At 40.8% G+C, this 18,563-nt stretch overlaps 1 protein-coding gene and 1 pseudogene across 16 annotated transcripts in view; both read right to left on the bottom strand.

Annotated features, from left to right (window-relative positions):
- Positions 1-7,476, bottom strand: part of TAF1 (TATA-box binding protein associated factor 1) — a 103,429-nt gene extending 95,953 nt beyond the window's left edge. For 4 of the 16 annotated variants that reach the window (XM_036411498.2, XM_036411490.2, XM_036411492.2 and 1 more), the window contains exons 1-6: positions 7,251-7,449; positions 6,168-6,282; positions 5,914-6,030; positions 2,221-2,343; positions 890-1,131; positions 285-503 (exon numbers count right to left, since the gene is read on the bottom strand). In XM_036411498.2, coding sequence (XP_036267391.1) covers positions 285-503; positions 890-1,131; positions 2,221-2,343; positions 5,914-6,030; positions 6,168-6,282; positions 7,251-7,430 — 996 coding nt within the window. In that variant the 5' untranslated portion in view covers positions 7,431-7,449. Of the gene's footprint in view, positions 1-284; positions 504-889; positions 1,132-2,220; positions 2,344-5,913; positions 6,031-6,167; positions 6,283-7,250 lie in introns of those variants that run through there. The other 12 variants (XR_004983307.2, XM_036411503.2, XM_036411491.2 and 9 more) reach the window with 10 other exon arrangements.
- A 4,938-nt stretch (positions 7,477-12,414) lies between these two features.
- LOC118704160 lies at positions 12,415-15,347 on the bottom strand (annotated as a pseudogene).
- Between the last annotated feature and the right edge of the window lie 3,216 nt (positions 15,348-18,563).

Below are 18,563 nucleotides of genomic sequence, written 5' to 3'. Positions count from 1 at the left end.
TTGAACGGAACTGGAGTTAGAATACAAACAATGAAGTTTTATCATGGCACACTGCCTATCATCTAAACTTTCTTATTTACCAATGTGTATATTACCATTTGCCTCCCCCCAATATTTTTCTATTACAATAGAGAAGGGACAGCCACTGGGATTGAACCCATCATTACTCATTGATAATCAGCACAGGACTCAGCCTGCTAAGATGTTATATCCAATTTAGACATGAACTAGGGAAAACTTTTTTGTCCCCTCATAAATCTTAATCCCAGGTCTATTTTGCCTACTTCATCATCAGAGAGACACTGCTCTGGAGGTGGTGGTGGTGCATAGTCGTAGATCCATAAAGACTTCTGGTTGACTTCTGATTCTACTGAGCACTCCACCTCCTGAATCTGTTCTTCCTGTATCAGCTCACGGTGCTTCTTTTTCCTCTTTCTCCGAGCACTCCGCCAAACAGATGGGACATTCTTTCCTGGTCCAAAAAGACGTAAGAAGCGTAACACCTAAAACACAGAACATTTTACTGTATCAGAGATTCATGGAAATTCCCTTGAGGGGTCTATTCAACCATCAGAGAGGGATTAAGAAGTGCTGAATTCAGATTTAAAACATCTATCCAAAAAGTAAAGAAGTGTCCCTTAATAATTTGGACTAGTTCTTTTAAGACAAAAAGACAATTTATAGTGAGAACTATATAAATCACATGTATTACAATACATGCAACTTTTTTAAAAGACCTGATACAATGTCATTGAATAGGGAAACCTTTAAATCTTATCCATTCTATATTCAGCATTTTAACAACAGACTTCAGTATTTAGAAGAGGTCAGTGATTTTCAATATAGATATTCTCCATAGAAAAAAAAAAAAAAAAAAAAAAGAAAGTACCTTGCCAGGCCGAAATTCTGGGAAAAGTTCTGTGACACTCGGCAACAGCTTGGTGGCATCATGCTGCATAATCCCAGCCAGTGGTAGGGTCAGCTTTCCATCCTCAGATTCTGCCTGTGTTGCTTCATGAGGTCCCATCTCAGATTCTGAGTCAGAGGAACTACTGAAGTCCACTTTCTCTGAGGCCAAAGAGGAAGGGGCAATGATGGAGGGCAAGATGATGCCTTCTCCATCTTCAGACACTGCAACAAGGAAGAAAAACCCCCTTGGCATGTAACTATGAGCTTATTTCCTTAAATTCAGCCAACACTAACTCCAGGTACTGTGCAAGGCTCAGTGGCAGGGGATATAGTTCCAAGCACCCAAATTACTAGCAGTATGCAACCCAGAAAATTCATTCCAACTCAGCATCACCCACCATCCCCAACTCACCTTGTACCTGGTACCCTAGGGTTGTGATGAGAGAAAACAAACACTATTACTACATTTACTACTTTCTGTGAATATGTCAGGTTCAAGTATTATGACCAATAGGAAATTTATAGAACACTTTTATACCAGACAAACCTTACCATGTCTAGTTCAGGGACCCATAGCTGGAAAAAACTTTAAGTCCACAAGATAATGAAATTATTTAGCATAAAATAAGAACTACGACATAAAGTTAACCAATGCTATTTAGCCTGCAGACTAAAAAGAAATGACTTAAAGCTCTAATAGAAATTTAGGTTAACATAAACCTCAAAATATAGGAAGATCAAACACACTGCTCTTTCCAATCTACTGTTGCAGATACAGAAATAGGTGAGAGTATCCCTGAAGATCCTGCCTTTGAAATCTCTGAACCTGATAGCTAGCTCTATATGATCCATACACATTATTGGGTGCCTTCCCTATTTAACTATTTATTTTCAAGAGACTCATCTAAACAAGTAGTTCCCAAGTACCATTATGCAGATCAGTTGCTTCAGAAATTACTCTGGAAATGCCTTAAAATTCCTGGGGTCTACCCCAGATCTTCTAAATCACACTTTCCAGGGGACAGTCAGAAATCTGCATTTTTAAAAAGACCTGTGGTAATTCTGACAGGCAGGCAGATTTGAGAACCACCGACCCAAACATTTTCTTAAATGCATGCTAAAATACTGCTGTCAAACGTTCTAAAAAGTAAAACTTCCCTTTAATATGGAAATTTAAAAATTGTATGAATCACTTCTGGAAGTTATAGCCTTTACCAGCAGCTTAATTTTAACAGCCCCCCTATGTGTGCTAAAGCCTAGATTTAGGAATGGAACTTGTTACCTAGACAAAAGTAGACTGTCTCTGCTTACCACCAGTAATAGCATCCTGGTCCTTATCCTTCTTTAATGGTCCTGAAGGTGGAGGTGGAGGAGGCATCAACTTGTAATCCATGTCTTCACAATCAGCATCATAATCATCATCATCACATTCTACCAAAAACAAGGTGATCTCAATATCCAGAATGTCAGAAAATAACCCTGAACTCCCTTGTCACTAAAGTATCACATGAAGCACTATACAAATTCCTTAAAAACACACAGAAGATGCAGCTTCTGCCTTTAGAAAGAGATGATGTGATATCACCAAATGCTGTAACACTACATACAATTCATATTGGTGAAGGAGCTCACAAGAATTGCTTGAAACCTTTGCTCCTGCTCCTGATCAAATCCTATGTTATTTTTTATTTTCACCCTGATCAATCTCATAATTGAATTTAACATTCTCTGTTGGTTTCCTTAAAGACAGGACTTTCTTCTCACCTCCCAAATCTTTGACACATTTTTTTCTACCTTCTACAGTTTATTATTCTCTTCAAGGGCATCACTCAACACTTGATCCTGAACACTCTACTTTTATTCCTCTACACACTTCTCCATTCCCTTTTCTCAATAATCACCTTTTCCAGATTTAACCCAAATCTATGTCTTGCCCTGACATACCCCTTGCACAATTGCAACACATGTTCTGCTGCCTAAAGAACCTTCCCACTCAGATATTCAAACTGCATCTCATATCACACTAAAATGTCCTTCACCTCTTTTAAAATCCTTTTGGTCATTATATACTACCTCCATTCTCATTTCCTGAGCTTATAATTTTAGTCTTCTTCACCAATCTCTTACCAACACACCTTTTCTAATCAATCATTAATAGTCATTATAGCAGTGTCCATTTATTGAGCTCCCATAATGTGCTAGGTATTTGTAGCCATTTTATCTATAATCCTCCCAATAATGCAACAATGTAGAATTATTCTGAGATACAGAAGTTAAGCAACTTAGGATCATATGGTTTTAAGTGACAAAGTCAGAATTCAAGTCTGGTCTAATAACAGAGCCTATACTCTTTCAAACACATTTCCTCACTCACCAAGCCCACTGATCCTTTATCAGCAACTCTCAAGCTTGAGCCTGCCTATCATTTTCCCATACTGTCACTCTACTCTAGTCCTTGATACATCCAGCCTGCAAGAACAATCTCCAAGTAACTCTGCCTCTTTAGCCTTTTTCTAACCAAATCCCCAAAGTATCAACTATCACTTTTCATTTTCACTTAGGGAAGCGACTAACATTAACAGAGATCTATCATGACACTGTATTATGTAGGTGCCTTCACACCACTGATAATGATCTTAAATTTCCCCACCAAAAGCCCTATTATTAATGAGGTAGGTATTATCACCTTTATCGCAGACAGAAAAACTGAGGGATTATTACAAATGAGAAGTCCAAATCTCAGAAAATAAGCAACTTTCCCAGGGCAAATTAAATATGGAGTTGGGATTTGAACCTACGATATGCTGACTCCAAAGTCCATTTTCTTTTCATTATACCACACTACCTCTTACCTAACAATCTATGTTGGTTCACAATCCTTTAGGGCCGTGGTTGGCAAACCGCGGCTCGAGAGCCACACGCAGCTCTTTGGCCTCTTGAGTGTGGCTCTTCCACAAAATACCACGGCCTGGGCGAGTCTATTTTGAAGAAGTGGCGTTAGAAATTTAAAAAATTGGTTCTCAAAAGAAACTTCAATCATTGTACTGTTGATACTTGGCTCTGCTGACTTAATGAGTTTGCCGACCACTGCTTTAGGGCATCAATTCCCAAGTAATACATACAAAAAGGTGCCATCAAATTGTTCTATCCTTGGTTCTTGCTATTTGGCAGTGTTTTCCATCCCTTTCAAGAAAATCTGCTGGTCAAATTTCCATACACACGATTTCTATTTTCAAACCTTTAGACAAGCCATGTTTCCAAGCCAATATGCCCTGTTGCTTCCTCTCCATCAGACCTTGTCTTTCAAAATTTTACTTAAAATTCACCTTCGTGAGGCCTTTTCTAATGACCTCCACCCACTTCCAATTATTCCAAAGAAACACCCTTGGAAATCAAGCAGTGTGAAGAGGCCAATGCCAGGGAAGGAGGAAGCTGAGAGCATAAAGGCATCCTCAGAGGACAAAGGAACTTAGAAAAGAACATGTCAGCATCATCTTTTCCAGGTCAGCTCATAAAATCCAACTAGGAAACCCCCACCTACCCTCTTCCTTACCATCCCCCTAGCCAAGACAATAAATCCACCTGAAAAGTACATCATCCTCTAAAAATCAGAGCTGCTACCACCTTTCCCTTAACCTAAGTCAGGATGCTCAAAAATAATAGTTACAGCCTAGCCAGTGTGGCTGTGGCTGAGCATCAACCTATGAACCAGGAGGTCACGGGTTCAATTTCCAATCAGGGCGTATGTCTGGCTTGTGGGCTGGGTCCCGTGTGTGGGGCATACAGGAGGCAGCCAATCAATGATTCTCTCTCATCACTGATGTTTCTATCTCTCTCTCTCTCTCCCTTCCTCTCTAAAATCAATAAAAAATACATATTTTTAAAATAACAATTATGCTATTTGACTAAGCTATTTTGGCAGCTCCTCAAAACTAAATATAACACTCTATACAGAAACATGAGCTTGTAGCTGATTTGTCTTATGATGAATAACTTTGCTTTGCACTCATTTATCCCACCTTCCCGAAATGATAACAATATCCTTGAAGGTAAGTCTGTAGTTTCTATTTTTCTGGGTTACTCCTTCTATCTGTGGTGCAGTTAATTCTCTTTATACAAGCAGCATTCAAATCCATGAACTGGCCCTGAAGAAACTAAATTCAAATACTAAGGTTTTATCTACCTTTCTCAGCAGCCTGAAATCTAATTCAAAGAGGTGGACAATGAGCAACTTCATATAAAATTTTCAAGGAGGAAGAGGTAGTGTGGGGCTAACCTAGGTTCTAGACCACAGAACTGAGCTCAAGGTCAGAATATGGATCTTATTATCTTTGTACCACGCTGTCCATCACAGTTTATAGCACATGACAGCTGCTCAATCAAAGTTTAGTAAGTTGTGTTGCTGAATTACTCCAGGTCTGCCACTAGCTAACTGTATAACTTTTGATAAAGTTCCACATTTTATTAAAGTTCTCTAATATTCAAGTTTTGCTAATCTTTGATGAGGTTAAGAATAAGTAATCACGAAGACCCCTTCCAACTCTGACATGATTCTATAATGCAGCACGTTACATATGTGGTAAGCATTAAGTGCATTGTGGAAGCATACAGGTAGTAAGTGACTAACAGAAGTTGAGTCAGCAAATACATGCGCTCATTTATATGACACTGTAGCCTTAATCCTTCCTTAAGGACAAAGACTGAGTTTAAATAGCATCTAAAACAGTGCCATGAACGCTTTAGTGACTAAAATACCAGATGATAAAAAGCAAAGTATTATCATCCTTACTTGGCATTCCTCAAGAATTTGGGATTAATCATTATGAGAAATGAAAGCCTGACTATGGTGACATACTGTGCCCCAGAACTGAGCTCAAAAAGGGAGAGAAGCAGAACAAAAGCACAGAGGGTGAGAACAATGACAGAAACCGCGTAGACACACAAAGTGGACCCAACAGCAAGAAAATGCCCTGGGATGCTCCGATGAGGACACCAAAGAATCACCTGCTTGGCAAAGGAGCTGCAAGCTCCCCATTGTCTGGTGGTATCTTCGACTTTCGTCCTCGGCTACCTCGCTGATGTCTGAATAGTCCACAGCATCTTCCGTGCTCCTAATCCATCCTATAAATGATAGCGGGAGGGCAGAGCTCAACCCAGAGCAAGTGACTCTCCGCCCCTTAGGTGATTCCCACGGAAAAGCACATGGACTGGAAGTGGCCGGCCTCCTCCCCCGCCTTGCTCCCCATGACCCACTTCACCTTCATCATTTACCAGAGCACCGTCATTCCCAGTCAGTTCTTCATTGGCCGTGAGTTCAGTGATCAGGCTGCCCAGCCCCAAAGCCCCCAAGCCTGCCAAGTGCTTCTTACACTCCTGAAAAAGGACAGCACCAGAGTGGAGGACAACAGCTCAACACAAGCTTCCCACACCCCGAGGCTGATCTCCCCGCTCTGCGTAACTATAGACACACAAGAAACAGGACTCCGCTGCATCCATCACATTCAAGTCTGGAAGGGAAATCTTCCTTCCACTACGCTCCACGCTGATCAGACCTTTATGAACATCCGCCCGGTTTCACCACCACGTTTTATAGTAACATAAGAAAAGAGAACGTAAAAGAACCGCCACCAAAACGAAATGAATGGAACAGTAGTCCCATGCATAAACACGAAGGCAACCGAGGTCACGTGGGATCACAGAAAACGAGGCGGGAACTTTTTTTTGCCAGCGTGGGGGGGGGGGGGCGGGGTTGCAGGGGAGGAGGAATATCAATCGATATTTCCTCCGAGATAAAATGAACCAAAACAAGTAACTGAGTTTCCGTTGGACACGGGAAACAATTCCATGGATGTCAGGGGACACCGGGAAAACTTCCCAGCGGGCGCACTGGGGCCACAAAAGGGCCGCCCCGGAGAGTGTGAGCATTCACCGTCCTCAGAACCGGGGCCCGAATCACGCGATCTGTTGCGGGCTCTGTCCGGTCCTCCAGCTCGGAGCCACGGTAGTGCAGCCATGTCAGAAAGCAAGCGATTTCAAGAATCCCTAGAAACTGAGCTATTTTTCCTCCTGCCTGGGCAGGAAAGTTGTTTCCAAAGCCACCCGCATCAGCACCCCTGCACTTACAGGGGCTCACCTGCCATTCTCTCTGCTCCCCACCCTCGCCCTAAACGGAGCCCCGCACTGTTACTGCACGCTCCGCCAGGCTGGCATCTGCTTAGCGATCCCGCTCCTCTCACGCCCCATCGCCCTCTGTTCTCGGGCCCTGAGCACCCTCTGCTCTTCTCCACTTCCTCTCCTTAGTCGCACCACTCCCAGACCTAAGCCCACGCCAATCCCCTCACATCGTCCAAGACGCTTTCCCCCTCCAGCTGCCCGGCTCCATTGATATTGCCGAAAAGGAATCCAGTTAAAGAAAATGGGCCGCCCCCAGAAGAATCTTCGTCGCTGTCCGTGTCTGACATGATGGCGGCCGTGGTACCCGCAGAGGCTACGGGAACCAACAAACCCCTGTTTGGACCCATGTACCGGATATACGAACATTAGTCGCACAGAAGTGACTCAACGTGCTCCCTGACCTTACCCGCCCCTACCGGAAACGGAATAAGGGGGGAGGGGAAAAACCCGGAAAGACCGGTTTTCCTACAAGAAAGTAGAATTGGTGTTACTACTTTACTAACGGCTTTTGATTCGACCGCACACGATCAGGAGGCTGAGTATGTAGAAAGCGATTGGCCAAGGAAAATGTTTGGTCCTGCCCCTTATGTTTACCTGCGCAGGAGCGTTCTCATTGCTCCAGATCTTTCACCAATCGGGAGGAGCGGCCTGGGTCACGTGGCTACGTCAGGTCCCACGTTAGGCAGTACCCGGAAGTAAGGCTGAGAACCGGCGGTGTTTGTGTGCGGTTTATCTGCTGTGGCACTGTGCCCGAGGTGCCTTTGTAAGTTGGTTTTTGCCATTTCCCCACACAAATGGATTTTTCTTTTCGTTTTATTTAGGGGAATGTGAAAGTAAAGCATGAGTAAAGTGAGCAGCCGACCCTTTACCTAGCTAGATTCACAGTTAATATTTTGCCGGGGGTTTTTCTGAACCATTTGAAAGTGGGCTACAGATATCGTGATTCTTCACGCCTAAAAATAAGACATTTTCTTACATTGCCACATAAGCACTATCACATTTTTAAAAATTACCATTGCCCTAGTTCCGTGGTCAGCAAACTGCGGCTTACGAGCCACAAGCGGTTCTTTGGCTCCTTGAGTGTGGCTCTTCCACAAAATACCACGGCCTGGGCTAGTCTATTTTGAAGAAGTGGCGTTAGAAGAAGTTTAACTTTAAAAAAAAAAGTGGCTCTCAAAAGAAATTTCAATTGTACTGTTGATATTTGGCTCTGTTGAATAATGACTTTGCCAACCACTGCCCTAGCTGGTTTGGCTCCGTGGATAGAGCACGGGCCGCAGACCAAAGGGTAGGAGGTTCGATTCTGGTCAGGGGCAGGTACCTCGATTGCAGGTACACACACACACCCAGATGCCGGAGGAGGCAACCAACACATAGAAGTTTATGTCTCTTCCCTGCCCACTCTCTAAAAATCAATGAAAAGATGTCTTCTGGTGAGGATTAACGAAACAAAAATTTCACCATTAATCCAATGTAATTTAACATCCGGTCCATATTTAAATTTCCCCAATTACCCTCTAATTGGAACATTTTACATTTCAATCCACTCAATCAAGGTTTCTGCATTGCACTTGGTTATCTTCTTTTAGTCTTAATCCAGCCGTTTTGTGTTGTATGACATTACATTTTTTTTTTTAATCAAGGCAAGTTGTCTTGAGAATATTCCATATTCTGAATTCCTCTAGATTGTTTCTTCAAATTGATTCAGGTTAAATATTTTACCAGTTGCCAAAACCGGTTTGGCTCAGTGGATAGTGTCGGCCTGTGGACTGAAAGGTCCCAGGTTCAATTCTGGTCAAGGGCATGTACCTTGGTTGCAGACACATCCCCAGTAGGGGGTGTGCAAGAGGCAGCTGATTGATGATTCTCTCTCATCGATGTTTCTAACTCTATCCCTCTCTCTTCCTTTCTGTAAAAAATCAATAAAATATATTTTTTAAAAATAAAAATATTTTACCAGCTACCTGAAGACACCAATATGGGTGATGCTAAATTTGATAACATAAAAAAATAATAATAAAAAAAAATGGTTACCACCAAGGTCTTTCTACCGCAAAGGCACATTTGTTCTTTTGTAAGTAATCTATGGGATGATACTTTGAGGTTGTGTGAATATTGTTTCCCATAACCCTTGCACCCAGTTTTAGCATCTATTGATGATCTTTGCCTGAATCAATTATATTGGGAGAGTGCAAGAGGGTGATTTTCCTAATTCTTACATTTATTAACTGGACTTTATGAGTAAAGCACTAACACCTTTTATAACCCTTCTCACATCTTTAATGTGTTATAATCTAGCACTATCCTTTTTCTTTTTGATGCTCAAACTCCCCCAAATGTGTCCAATGGGAACCACTTCACTCTGGCTCCTATGCCCTTTCAACACAACCCACTAGTTTTTGAGCACTTTATTTTTTGACACAAGATGTTCAACGTTGACGGTGTACATTCTCTGCCCAGGACCTGAAATAAACTATTTCTCCAAGTGTTATATTGTAAATCAGAAGATGTCTTAATAAGTCAAATTAATTTGGAGTTTTTTAGTATTACACCAGCACTATCGGGCTCAGAGTATATTGTCTCTGTCAAATTCTGGGCCCCAACATGGTAGAAGTTTTCCCTGTTTATACTTTTTTCAGTTCTTTGTCTTCCAAATTTGGAACAAGACTTCCGGACCTTCTGAGAAAAAGTCCTGTGTGCTGGGTCAGGGCCCTGAGACCATGTCTCAAGGCCAGGCCTGGTGCCAGCACTGACAATTCTGTCTGGGGCATAGTTTATGGCCTCTCTGGAATGGTAGTAGTCTTATTTTTCCCTTTTATTTAAGCAAGCAAACGTTTACAGAAGCCAGAATAGCAGGGTTAAAATTTCAAACAGCAGTTTTTACACAAGATGGAGGTTACTATGCTTCATTGAGCCCTGGTTCCTTTTAGTGGGAAATGGTGTTTAGAAACTGGGATATAATTGTTTGTATGCCTTCTCTGGAGACAGAGCTAAAAAATGAGTTTATACTAATATCTCCAAATCTAATACCACAAGATTCTCCCTCGCTTTCCCTATTTCATATTCATATCTTTTCTTACAATAAAAATTCTGGTTCCCAACACCAATATATTTACTTATTTCAAAATTACAAGGCCCATACCACTCCAATAAACTTTAGTAGGTTCTTTTCTATTTTTCTATCCTTTAAATACATCCTGCTGAAAATATACTAAAAGTTACTTGAATCATTTTCCCCCCTGTGGAGTTGTTGCCGTTTGTATTCAACTTCAGGATATTTTTATTACCCTTTTTATATAATTTTGTTTTTAAAGTATGTAAACCTTTACATGGTTCAAAGTCAAAACTATATAAAAAGCTATTCCCAGAGAAGTTTTGCTTCCATGTCTATGCTCTGTAACACATTCCTACCCACTCCCTATAAGTAACCATATACATTGATTTCTGGTTTATCCTTCTTGTGTTTATTCTTTTCTATTGCAGTATAATTGACATAACGTATTAGTTTCAGGTGTACAACATGTAGCCAAAAAGTAGAAACAATCCTATGTCCATCAACTATGAGTAGATAAAATAGGGAAATCATATAATGTAATATTATTCAGTAATAAAAGTAAATGAAGTATCCATCTATGCTACAAAATGGATGAACCTTGAAATCATTATGCCAAATGAAGGAAGCAAGTTCCAAATAACCACATATTGTTTGGTTCCATTTATATGAAATCTTCAGAAAAGACAAAGTAGATAAATGGTTGCGTAGGGCTGATGGGTAAGAACAGGGATTAACTGCATGAGGGATCTCTTTGGGGTGATTGAAATGTTCTAAAACTGTACTTTAATGATAGTTGCAGGATTCAATAAATTTACTGAAAATCATTAAATTGTACTCTTGAAATGGGTAAATTTTATGATATATAAATTATCTCAATAAAGCTATTTCCAAAACAAAACAAGTTTTTACTCTTCCTTACTAGTGCATTTAATAGTGCACCAGCACTATGTACAATTACCAGCCAGGATTAGCTCATTTTTATAGTAAACAGGAAGAATCTTTTCCTGAGATAACTGGGAGAGGCAAAGGACATTAAAAAACATGTCTTATTTTTATGATCCCAGACCCTAGTACAGTACCTGTAATACAGTAGGAGCTTGATAATTGTTTATTAAATATAGTGCAATGAGAAAAATCCCCTACAGTGAACTAACTGCTCCATCATCAGTGAAAACCAGAAAATGAAGCTAAATCCTAGAGATGAGTAGGGTTGAGGGGCAGAAACTAGATAATCAATGTTAGCAGGGCAGCCATTTCCATACAGTCTGATGTAGAAAAAGAAGTACAGTTACACACAGGTGCAGTGTTCAATACAGCAATTATAGTTATACTGTCCTTTGTAAGTTGACAACCACTGCCTGGGGGTTGTCAGGTTACCCGGCAAAGCACTGCCCAAAACTCAAAATGGGCCAATAGACCCAGTAAAATCAGAAAAGTGTATTACCATCCATTATGAATAACTGAAAAGTGATACTAGCATGTTTAGTCTTCATACAAATTCCTTTTAAGTATAAAAATCAAGATGTCAGTGTATGCTTAGGATCATCAAATCTCTATCAGTCTTGTAGCTCACACCTCCATTTACTAAAGGACACAAGTTGACCCAAACCAAACCTAGGCTTTACATTTGCGAACTTGCCAGGCAAGAAGAGCAGAAGATGCTATTAAATTAAAAGCTACTTAGCCAACCGGTGAGTATAACTCAGTGGTTGAGTGTCGACCTATGAACCAGGAGTTCATGGTTCAATTCCCGGTCAGGGCATATGCCTGGGCTGCAGGCTTGATTCCCAGTAGGGGGTGTATAGGAGGCAGCCAAGAATGTTTCTCATAAATGATGTTTCTATCATTCTTCATCTCTGAAGTCAATAAAAAATAGATTTTTTAAAAGCCACTTAGCCCATCTGGTGTGGTAATGATGGAGGAAAAACAAAACATTTGAGTACCTGGTGGGTGCAAAGGAAAACCAGCCGAAACCGGTTTGGCTCAGTAAATAGAGCATCAGTCTGCGGACTGAAGGGTCCCGGGTTTGATTCCGGTCAAGGGCATGTACCTTGGTTGCGGGCACATCCCCAGTAGGGGGTGTGCAAGAGGCAGCTGATCGATGACTCTCATCGATGTTTCTAACTATCTCTCTCCCTTCCTCTGTAAAAAAAAAAAAAGAACATTAAGTTTAAAACAATCTAAATATGTAGTAAGGAAAGTAGTTAAATAAAATTTTGTATGTGAACGAAAAAAAAAAAAAGGAAAACCAGAAGAAAAGCAGGAAGACTAGAGAGTTGACATAATATTTCATCTTCTATCAATACTTGCTTTCTCCTTAGTTGTGGCCTGGCCAGGGCAGGAAAGAACAGTGGTTGGTGGTGTTTCTTACAACTTTGATGGGAAACACATACTTAAACTTCCTCCAAACGGTTGAGACCAAACTCCAGAGTAGCCAAGAACAGACTCATTCCTTCAAAAGCTGTGTAACCTGGAGCCTAGGGTTTCCAGGAGAAGAGACAAAGTGGCTCTGCTGGCATTGTTAAATGATGTCAGAAGAATCCCCCTTGCCGAAACCGGTTTGGCTCAGTGGATAGAGCATCGGCCTGCGGACTGAAGGGTCCCAGGTTCGATTCCGGTCAAGGGCATGTACATTGGTTGCACACACATCCCTGGTAGGGGGTGTGCAGGAGGCAGCTGGTCAATGTTTCTCTCTCATCGAAGTTTCTAGTTCTCTATTCCTCTCCTTTCCTCTCTATGGAAAATCAATAAAAATATATTTGGGGAAGAAAAAAAAAGAAGAATCCCCCTTATTCTCCTTGGATTCGGTCCCCCTTATTCTCCTTGGATTCAGTCCCTAAGTACCACTCCAAAAACTATGAGAGGACACACTTCTTGGTGTTCTTCTTTTTGGCAGGGTAAAAGCACAGCCCAGTTTCCAAAAATACCTCATGTACCCTATCCTGCATAAGGGCAAAACATTCCGGATACTTCACCTACTTAGCCAGGTACATGCCTTGCTGAGGAATTATGGGCCCTTGGCTCTGTTCCTTCAGCTTCTTCACTATCTCAAGGTCACTCCACAAGTCCCTCTTGGTGCCTACTGGCAGAGCAGGTACATTGGGGCAATGATGGGAGACCTCTACGTACCATTTACGCCTCACATTGGCATAAGAGGATGGGTTGCCAATGGAAAAACAAAAGACAAAGATACTGGTCTGGGGATAGGAGAGCGTTCTCTGTTGGTCATATTCTTCTTGACTAGCTGTGTCCCACAGATACAGGCTGATGATTTGGCCATCCACAGATATCTCGGTACTATAACTGTCAAAGACAGTAGGGATATGTTCTTCAGGAAAGGCATTTGCTGTGTACTGATGAGGAGGCAGGTCTTACCTACAGCCCCATCTCACAACCACACATTTGATCATCTGCATTCTTCCCTTTGGAGTCCTATGTATAATATAAGAGAGAAATGAAAATGTTCCCAGATGCTTGGTTAATTAAGGGAGCCTAAGGTTCTAAATATTTATCTCTGAGGAGAAAGAAAGGAGGTGAGACCCCCCCCCCCCCACTGCCCATCCCCTTTACACCATAGAAAAATCAGCTGGGAAGTATAGGACAAGTTCTTACCATGGACTCCTAGAGAACAGGCTTCAGTAGGTCCTAAAAGCCTCCTCTGAAGTTGTGTGCAACCGTATATGTACGTACCTGAGTGAAATTTTTTTTAAAGAAGAGCCAAAGCTGTTATCAGATTCTTGAAAAGGGCTGTGAATCCAAAAATATTAAAAACCATTCATATATGTAGGTATTTTGGCTACATTGTTGTCATAAGATCTGAATATATTGTATCAAATTTCTTTAAAGGGTTGGGAACTCGGAGAGAAGACTAATAGAAGAGAAAATCAGAAAGGCAAATACTCTGTTCATCACCTATACGAGAAAAGCTTGTTTACTTCAGTTCCAGGATCCAGCGCAATGTTGTCCTCTCCCCATCACCACCACTAGCCATACTCCCAATACTACTGTGGGCAATGAACTGCTAGGTGGGACTCAAAAAAGGGTACACAAAAAGAAAAAGAATGCTAGAAGCTTACCGTCCTGGGGATAAGGGCAGGACGTCTAAAAAGGCAAATAACAGTACACAGTAATGCACAGCTGGAGGGTGGGGGGGAGAGTTGCTATGGGGAAGCAAATAGAAACTAAAATTTGAGAGCCTGCTAGAGGCATTGTGTACAAGTAAAGTACTTGAACCCACCTTCCCTTATTTTAACCTTGTAGTAGCACTGTCAAGTAGGCATCAGAATAGCTCAAAGATCTTTCGGATGCCTCTAGGATTGGAAATTGGGTGAGGCCTGGAGAGGCAGACACCAGCACCCCAGAAAGCTTCCTTCCATGTTAGAAATTCACTGCTAATCTTGGAATTATAGTTTCTTCTAAATCTTCCCGTCTCATCTGACAGTATCCTTCTTCACATGTACAGTCTGCACAGCAGTCAATTTTCCCCTAAGTTGGACACATAATTTAGAAGACCCAATAACAGTGAAGACAAGAATGCGGCTCAAAGTACTACTGTTTGTAGCTCGTTCTCCTCCAAGTCTCACCCTTTCAGTAAGTCTCCGTTTAATCTACTGGAAATCACTCTCCGAGACCAAAACAATTCAGCAGAAGACCCCCATTTTTATTTACTACTTTCTGCAACTTAGTTATTTTATAAATCGGGGGAATTTTTTCACATTGAAGACAGATTTCTTTGGTTCAGGTGCAAAGAAAACTTCAGACAGCTGGGGCCTAAGGAAGCCGTGAACACTCCCCAACAGGGAGCCAGGAGTGACTAACCAGTGCCTGGCAACTTCAAAAGAGATAATCCCAGGAACCCATCAGTAGCCACCATAAGCCCGCTGGGCACATCCCTCACATCCCTCTCTCCCAGGGTGCTGAGTTCTGGGACTTCATCTGGACTCGAGCTTGGGACAGAGGGGTGCCCTACATTGGATGCACAAATACAGCTGGCTCACCCTCCTCGGTTACACATACAGCCCATGCCACCCTCAGATTCCTTTCATCCAATGAGTGGCTCATATACTAAGGACCCAGGAACAAGGAAACTCGAGAAAAGAGCGAAGGTGGGCATTGCCTGGGGGTTGTCAGATTACCCAGCAAAGCACTCCTTGTACTGCGCGGTTTAACCGCCACTGCCTGCAGAGCCTCCCAGCATCTCTCGCCCGACCCGGAAGCAGACACAGCGCCACATTCGGATAGCCTAGCGACCAAGTCCCATCCCGTCATCGGAGGCCTCCTGGGAAATGGAGTCCTGAGGCCATCCTCGCCGCCTACAAGTCACAAGATCCTAAACTACACCTCCCGGTAATCGAGGATTACTTAGATCCTGACCCCAGGACCAGTTTCTTGGTTTGAGGGTCCCTTGGTCTCACTTCCCCTTGGCAAAGTGAGTTCACCCCTTCCTCTGCAAGCCCCTGTTTTTCCTCAAGATCAAAATTAACATAAAGAGGCAATCGGGGAACTGAGAAAAGGAAAAATGGAGGCGATAAAAGAAAATGAGGTAAATGAACTAATTAGGGTTGCTCTCTGCACCATATATTAGTTTGCATTTTCTAGAGTTTTCTACAAATGAAATCATACAGTACGCACTTTAAAAAATATATATTTTATTGATCTTTTGGAGACAGAATGGAAGACTGAAAAAGAAATGTGGATCAGCTGCCTCCTGCACGCCCCCTACTGGGGGATCGAGCCCACAACCTGGGCATGTACCCTGACCAGAATTGAACCTAACCTTTGTGCATGGGAAGACACTTAACCAATTCAGCCAGGGCCAGTATGCACTTTTAATAATAGCTTTATTGAGATATAAATTCACATACCATACAGCTCCACCATTTAAATTGTACAATTCAGCCCATTAGCCCAGCCAGCATGACTCAGTGGTTGAATATCGACCTATGAACCAGGTCACGGTTAGTTTCCGGTCAAGGCACATGCCCTGATTTATGGGCTCGATTCCTGTGGAGCTTGCAGGAGGATGTCAATCAATGGTTTTCTCTCATCATTGATGTTTCTCTCTCTCTCTCCCTCTCTGAAATAAAACATATTTTTAATTAAAAAATAAATTGTACAATTCAATGGTTTTTGGTATGTTATATTTTTTTTTAACTGTGATAAATATATATAACAAAATTTGCTATTTTTACCGTTTTAAAGTGTAAATTTCAGTGGCATTAAGTACACTCACAATATTGTGGAACCATCACCACTGTCTATTTCTAAAACTTTTTCATTAACCCAAAAGAAATTCTGCACCCATTAAGCAATAACTCATTCACTCCTTCCCATGGCTCTTGGAAACCAATCTTTAATCTACTTTCTGCCTTGATGAATTTGACTTTTCTGGCTACCATTCATCTATTCATGGACATTTGGATTGTTTCTAACTTTTGACTATTATGAATAATGCTGCAATGAACCTTAGTGTATAAGAATCAGGTTTTGTTCACCTTCTCTATTTTTTTCCTATTTCACGGATAGCCACTTTGTTCTTCATTATTTTTTCCTCGTAGACTTCAAGTTTTACTTGTTCTTCTTCATTGTTTTGAGACCTTTCTGCTGATTTAATAATATAGCTGTTTAGTGCTTGAAAATTACCTGCTAACTACTGCTTTAGCAGAATGCCATAAATTCGTGCTTTCATTTTTATTCAGTTCAAAATATTTGCTAATTACCCTTTTCACTTATTTTTTGACCCATGTGATATCTAAAAGTGGATTATTCAGTTTTCAAGTAATCGAGGATGTCCCAGAGAACTTTCTGTTTCTGTTTTTCTGATAACCGACTACCATTGGTCCAGCCTACTTTCTGTTATTGATATGTGATTTAATTCCATGTTTTCAGAGAATATACATATTTTGTTTGACTTAAATCCTTTTGAATTCATTGAGACTTGTTTTGTGGCCTAGAATATTTATCCTGGTAAATACCCTGTATTTACTTGAAAAGAATGTGTATTTTGCTATTACTAGGTGGAATGTTCTATAAATGTAAACCAGGTCAATTTGGTTAATAGTGTTGTTCATTTCTACTATATCTTGCTGATTTTATGCCTACTTGTTCTATCAATTATTGAAATCTCTGACAAGCATTGTGGATTTGTCTATTTCTCCGTGTAGTTTATCAGTTTTTGAGTCATGTATTTTGGAGCTCTTTTATTAGGTGCACAATTAGAATTATTACATTCTCCTCATTAATTCACCTCTTTATCATTATATCACCTTTTTATTTATTAGTGTTACCTTTACTCTGAAATCTACTTTGACCAATATTTTTTTCATTTTTTTATTTCAAGAAAAATTATTTTAAATATAATAATGTTACATACAATACACATTAATATCTCAAGAAAAAAGATTTTAAATATGATAATGTTACGTGAAATAAACACCAATTATTCAAGAAAAAATATCTTACATATAATAATCACATGCAATAAACATTAATATTTCAAGAATAAAAGAATTTTAAGTATAATAATATTACCAAAACTGTACTAACATAGTATGATATCACAAAAGTTGTAGGAAATATTAAAAATCTGAAAATAACAGGATTACTTCTGTTATATTCTAGTATATGTTTTCCCCCTCTGGCTCTATTTTTGTTCATTAGTTTATATTGTTCATTTTTTTTCCAGAAATGAGTGAGATCATACAATATTTATCTTTCTCCAACTGGCTTATTTTGCTTAGCATGATGCTTTTATTTTATTTTTTAATATATTTTTATTGATTTTAGAGAGGAAGGGAGATGGAGAGATAGAAATATCAATGATGAGAGAGAATCATTGATTGGCTGCCTTCTGCACACCCCCTACTAGAGAGCGAGCCCACAACCCAGGCATGTGCCCTTGACTGGAATCAAACCTGGGACCCTCCAGGCCATAGGCTGATGCTCTATCCACTGAGTCAAACCAGCCAGGACTTTTTTATTGTTTAAAGTATTACAAATAGTAGTACATATGTCTCCTTTTTTCCCCCGATTGACCTTCCCCCAGCCTCCCCTATTCCGCAGCACAAGCCCTCACCCCCCTCACAGTGTCTTGTGTCCATGGTTATGCTTATATGCATGCATACAAGTCCTTCGGTTGATCTCTTACCTCGCCCCCACCTCTCAACCCTCCCTAGCCTTTCCACTGTAGTTTGACGTCTGTTTGATGCTTTTCTGCCTCTGTATCTACTTTTGTTCATCAGTTTATAATGTTTTTTATTATCCATAAATGAGTGAGATCATGTGGTATTTTTCTTTCACTGACTGGCTTATTTCACTTAGCATAATGTTCTCCAGTTCCATCCATGCTGTTTCGTAGATGTACCACTGTTTTCTAATCCACTCATATGCTGATGGGCATTTAGACTGTTTCTGAATTTTAATTGTG

The sequence above is a fragment of the Pipistrellus kuhlii genome, unplaced genomic scaffold (assembly GCF_014108245.1).
Source record: "Pipistrellus kuhlii isolate mPipKuh1 unplaced genomic scaffold, mPipKuh1.p scaffold_m20_p_40, whole genome shotgun sequence".
NCBI classification, from domain to species: Eukaryota; Metazoa; Chordata; class Mammalia; order Chiroptera; family Vespertilionidae; genus Pipistrellus; species Pipistrellus kuhlii.
This window is presented reverse-complemented; position numbering and strand designations above follow the sequence as displayed.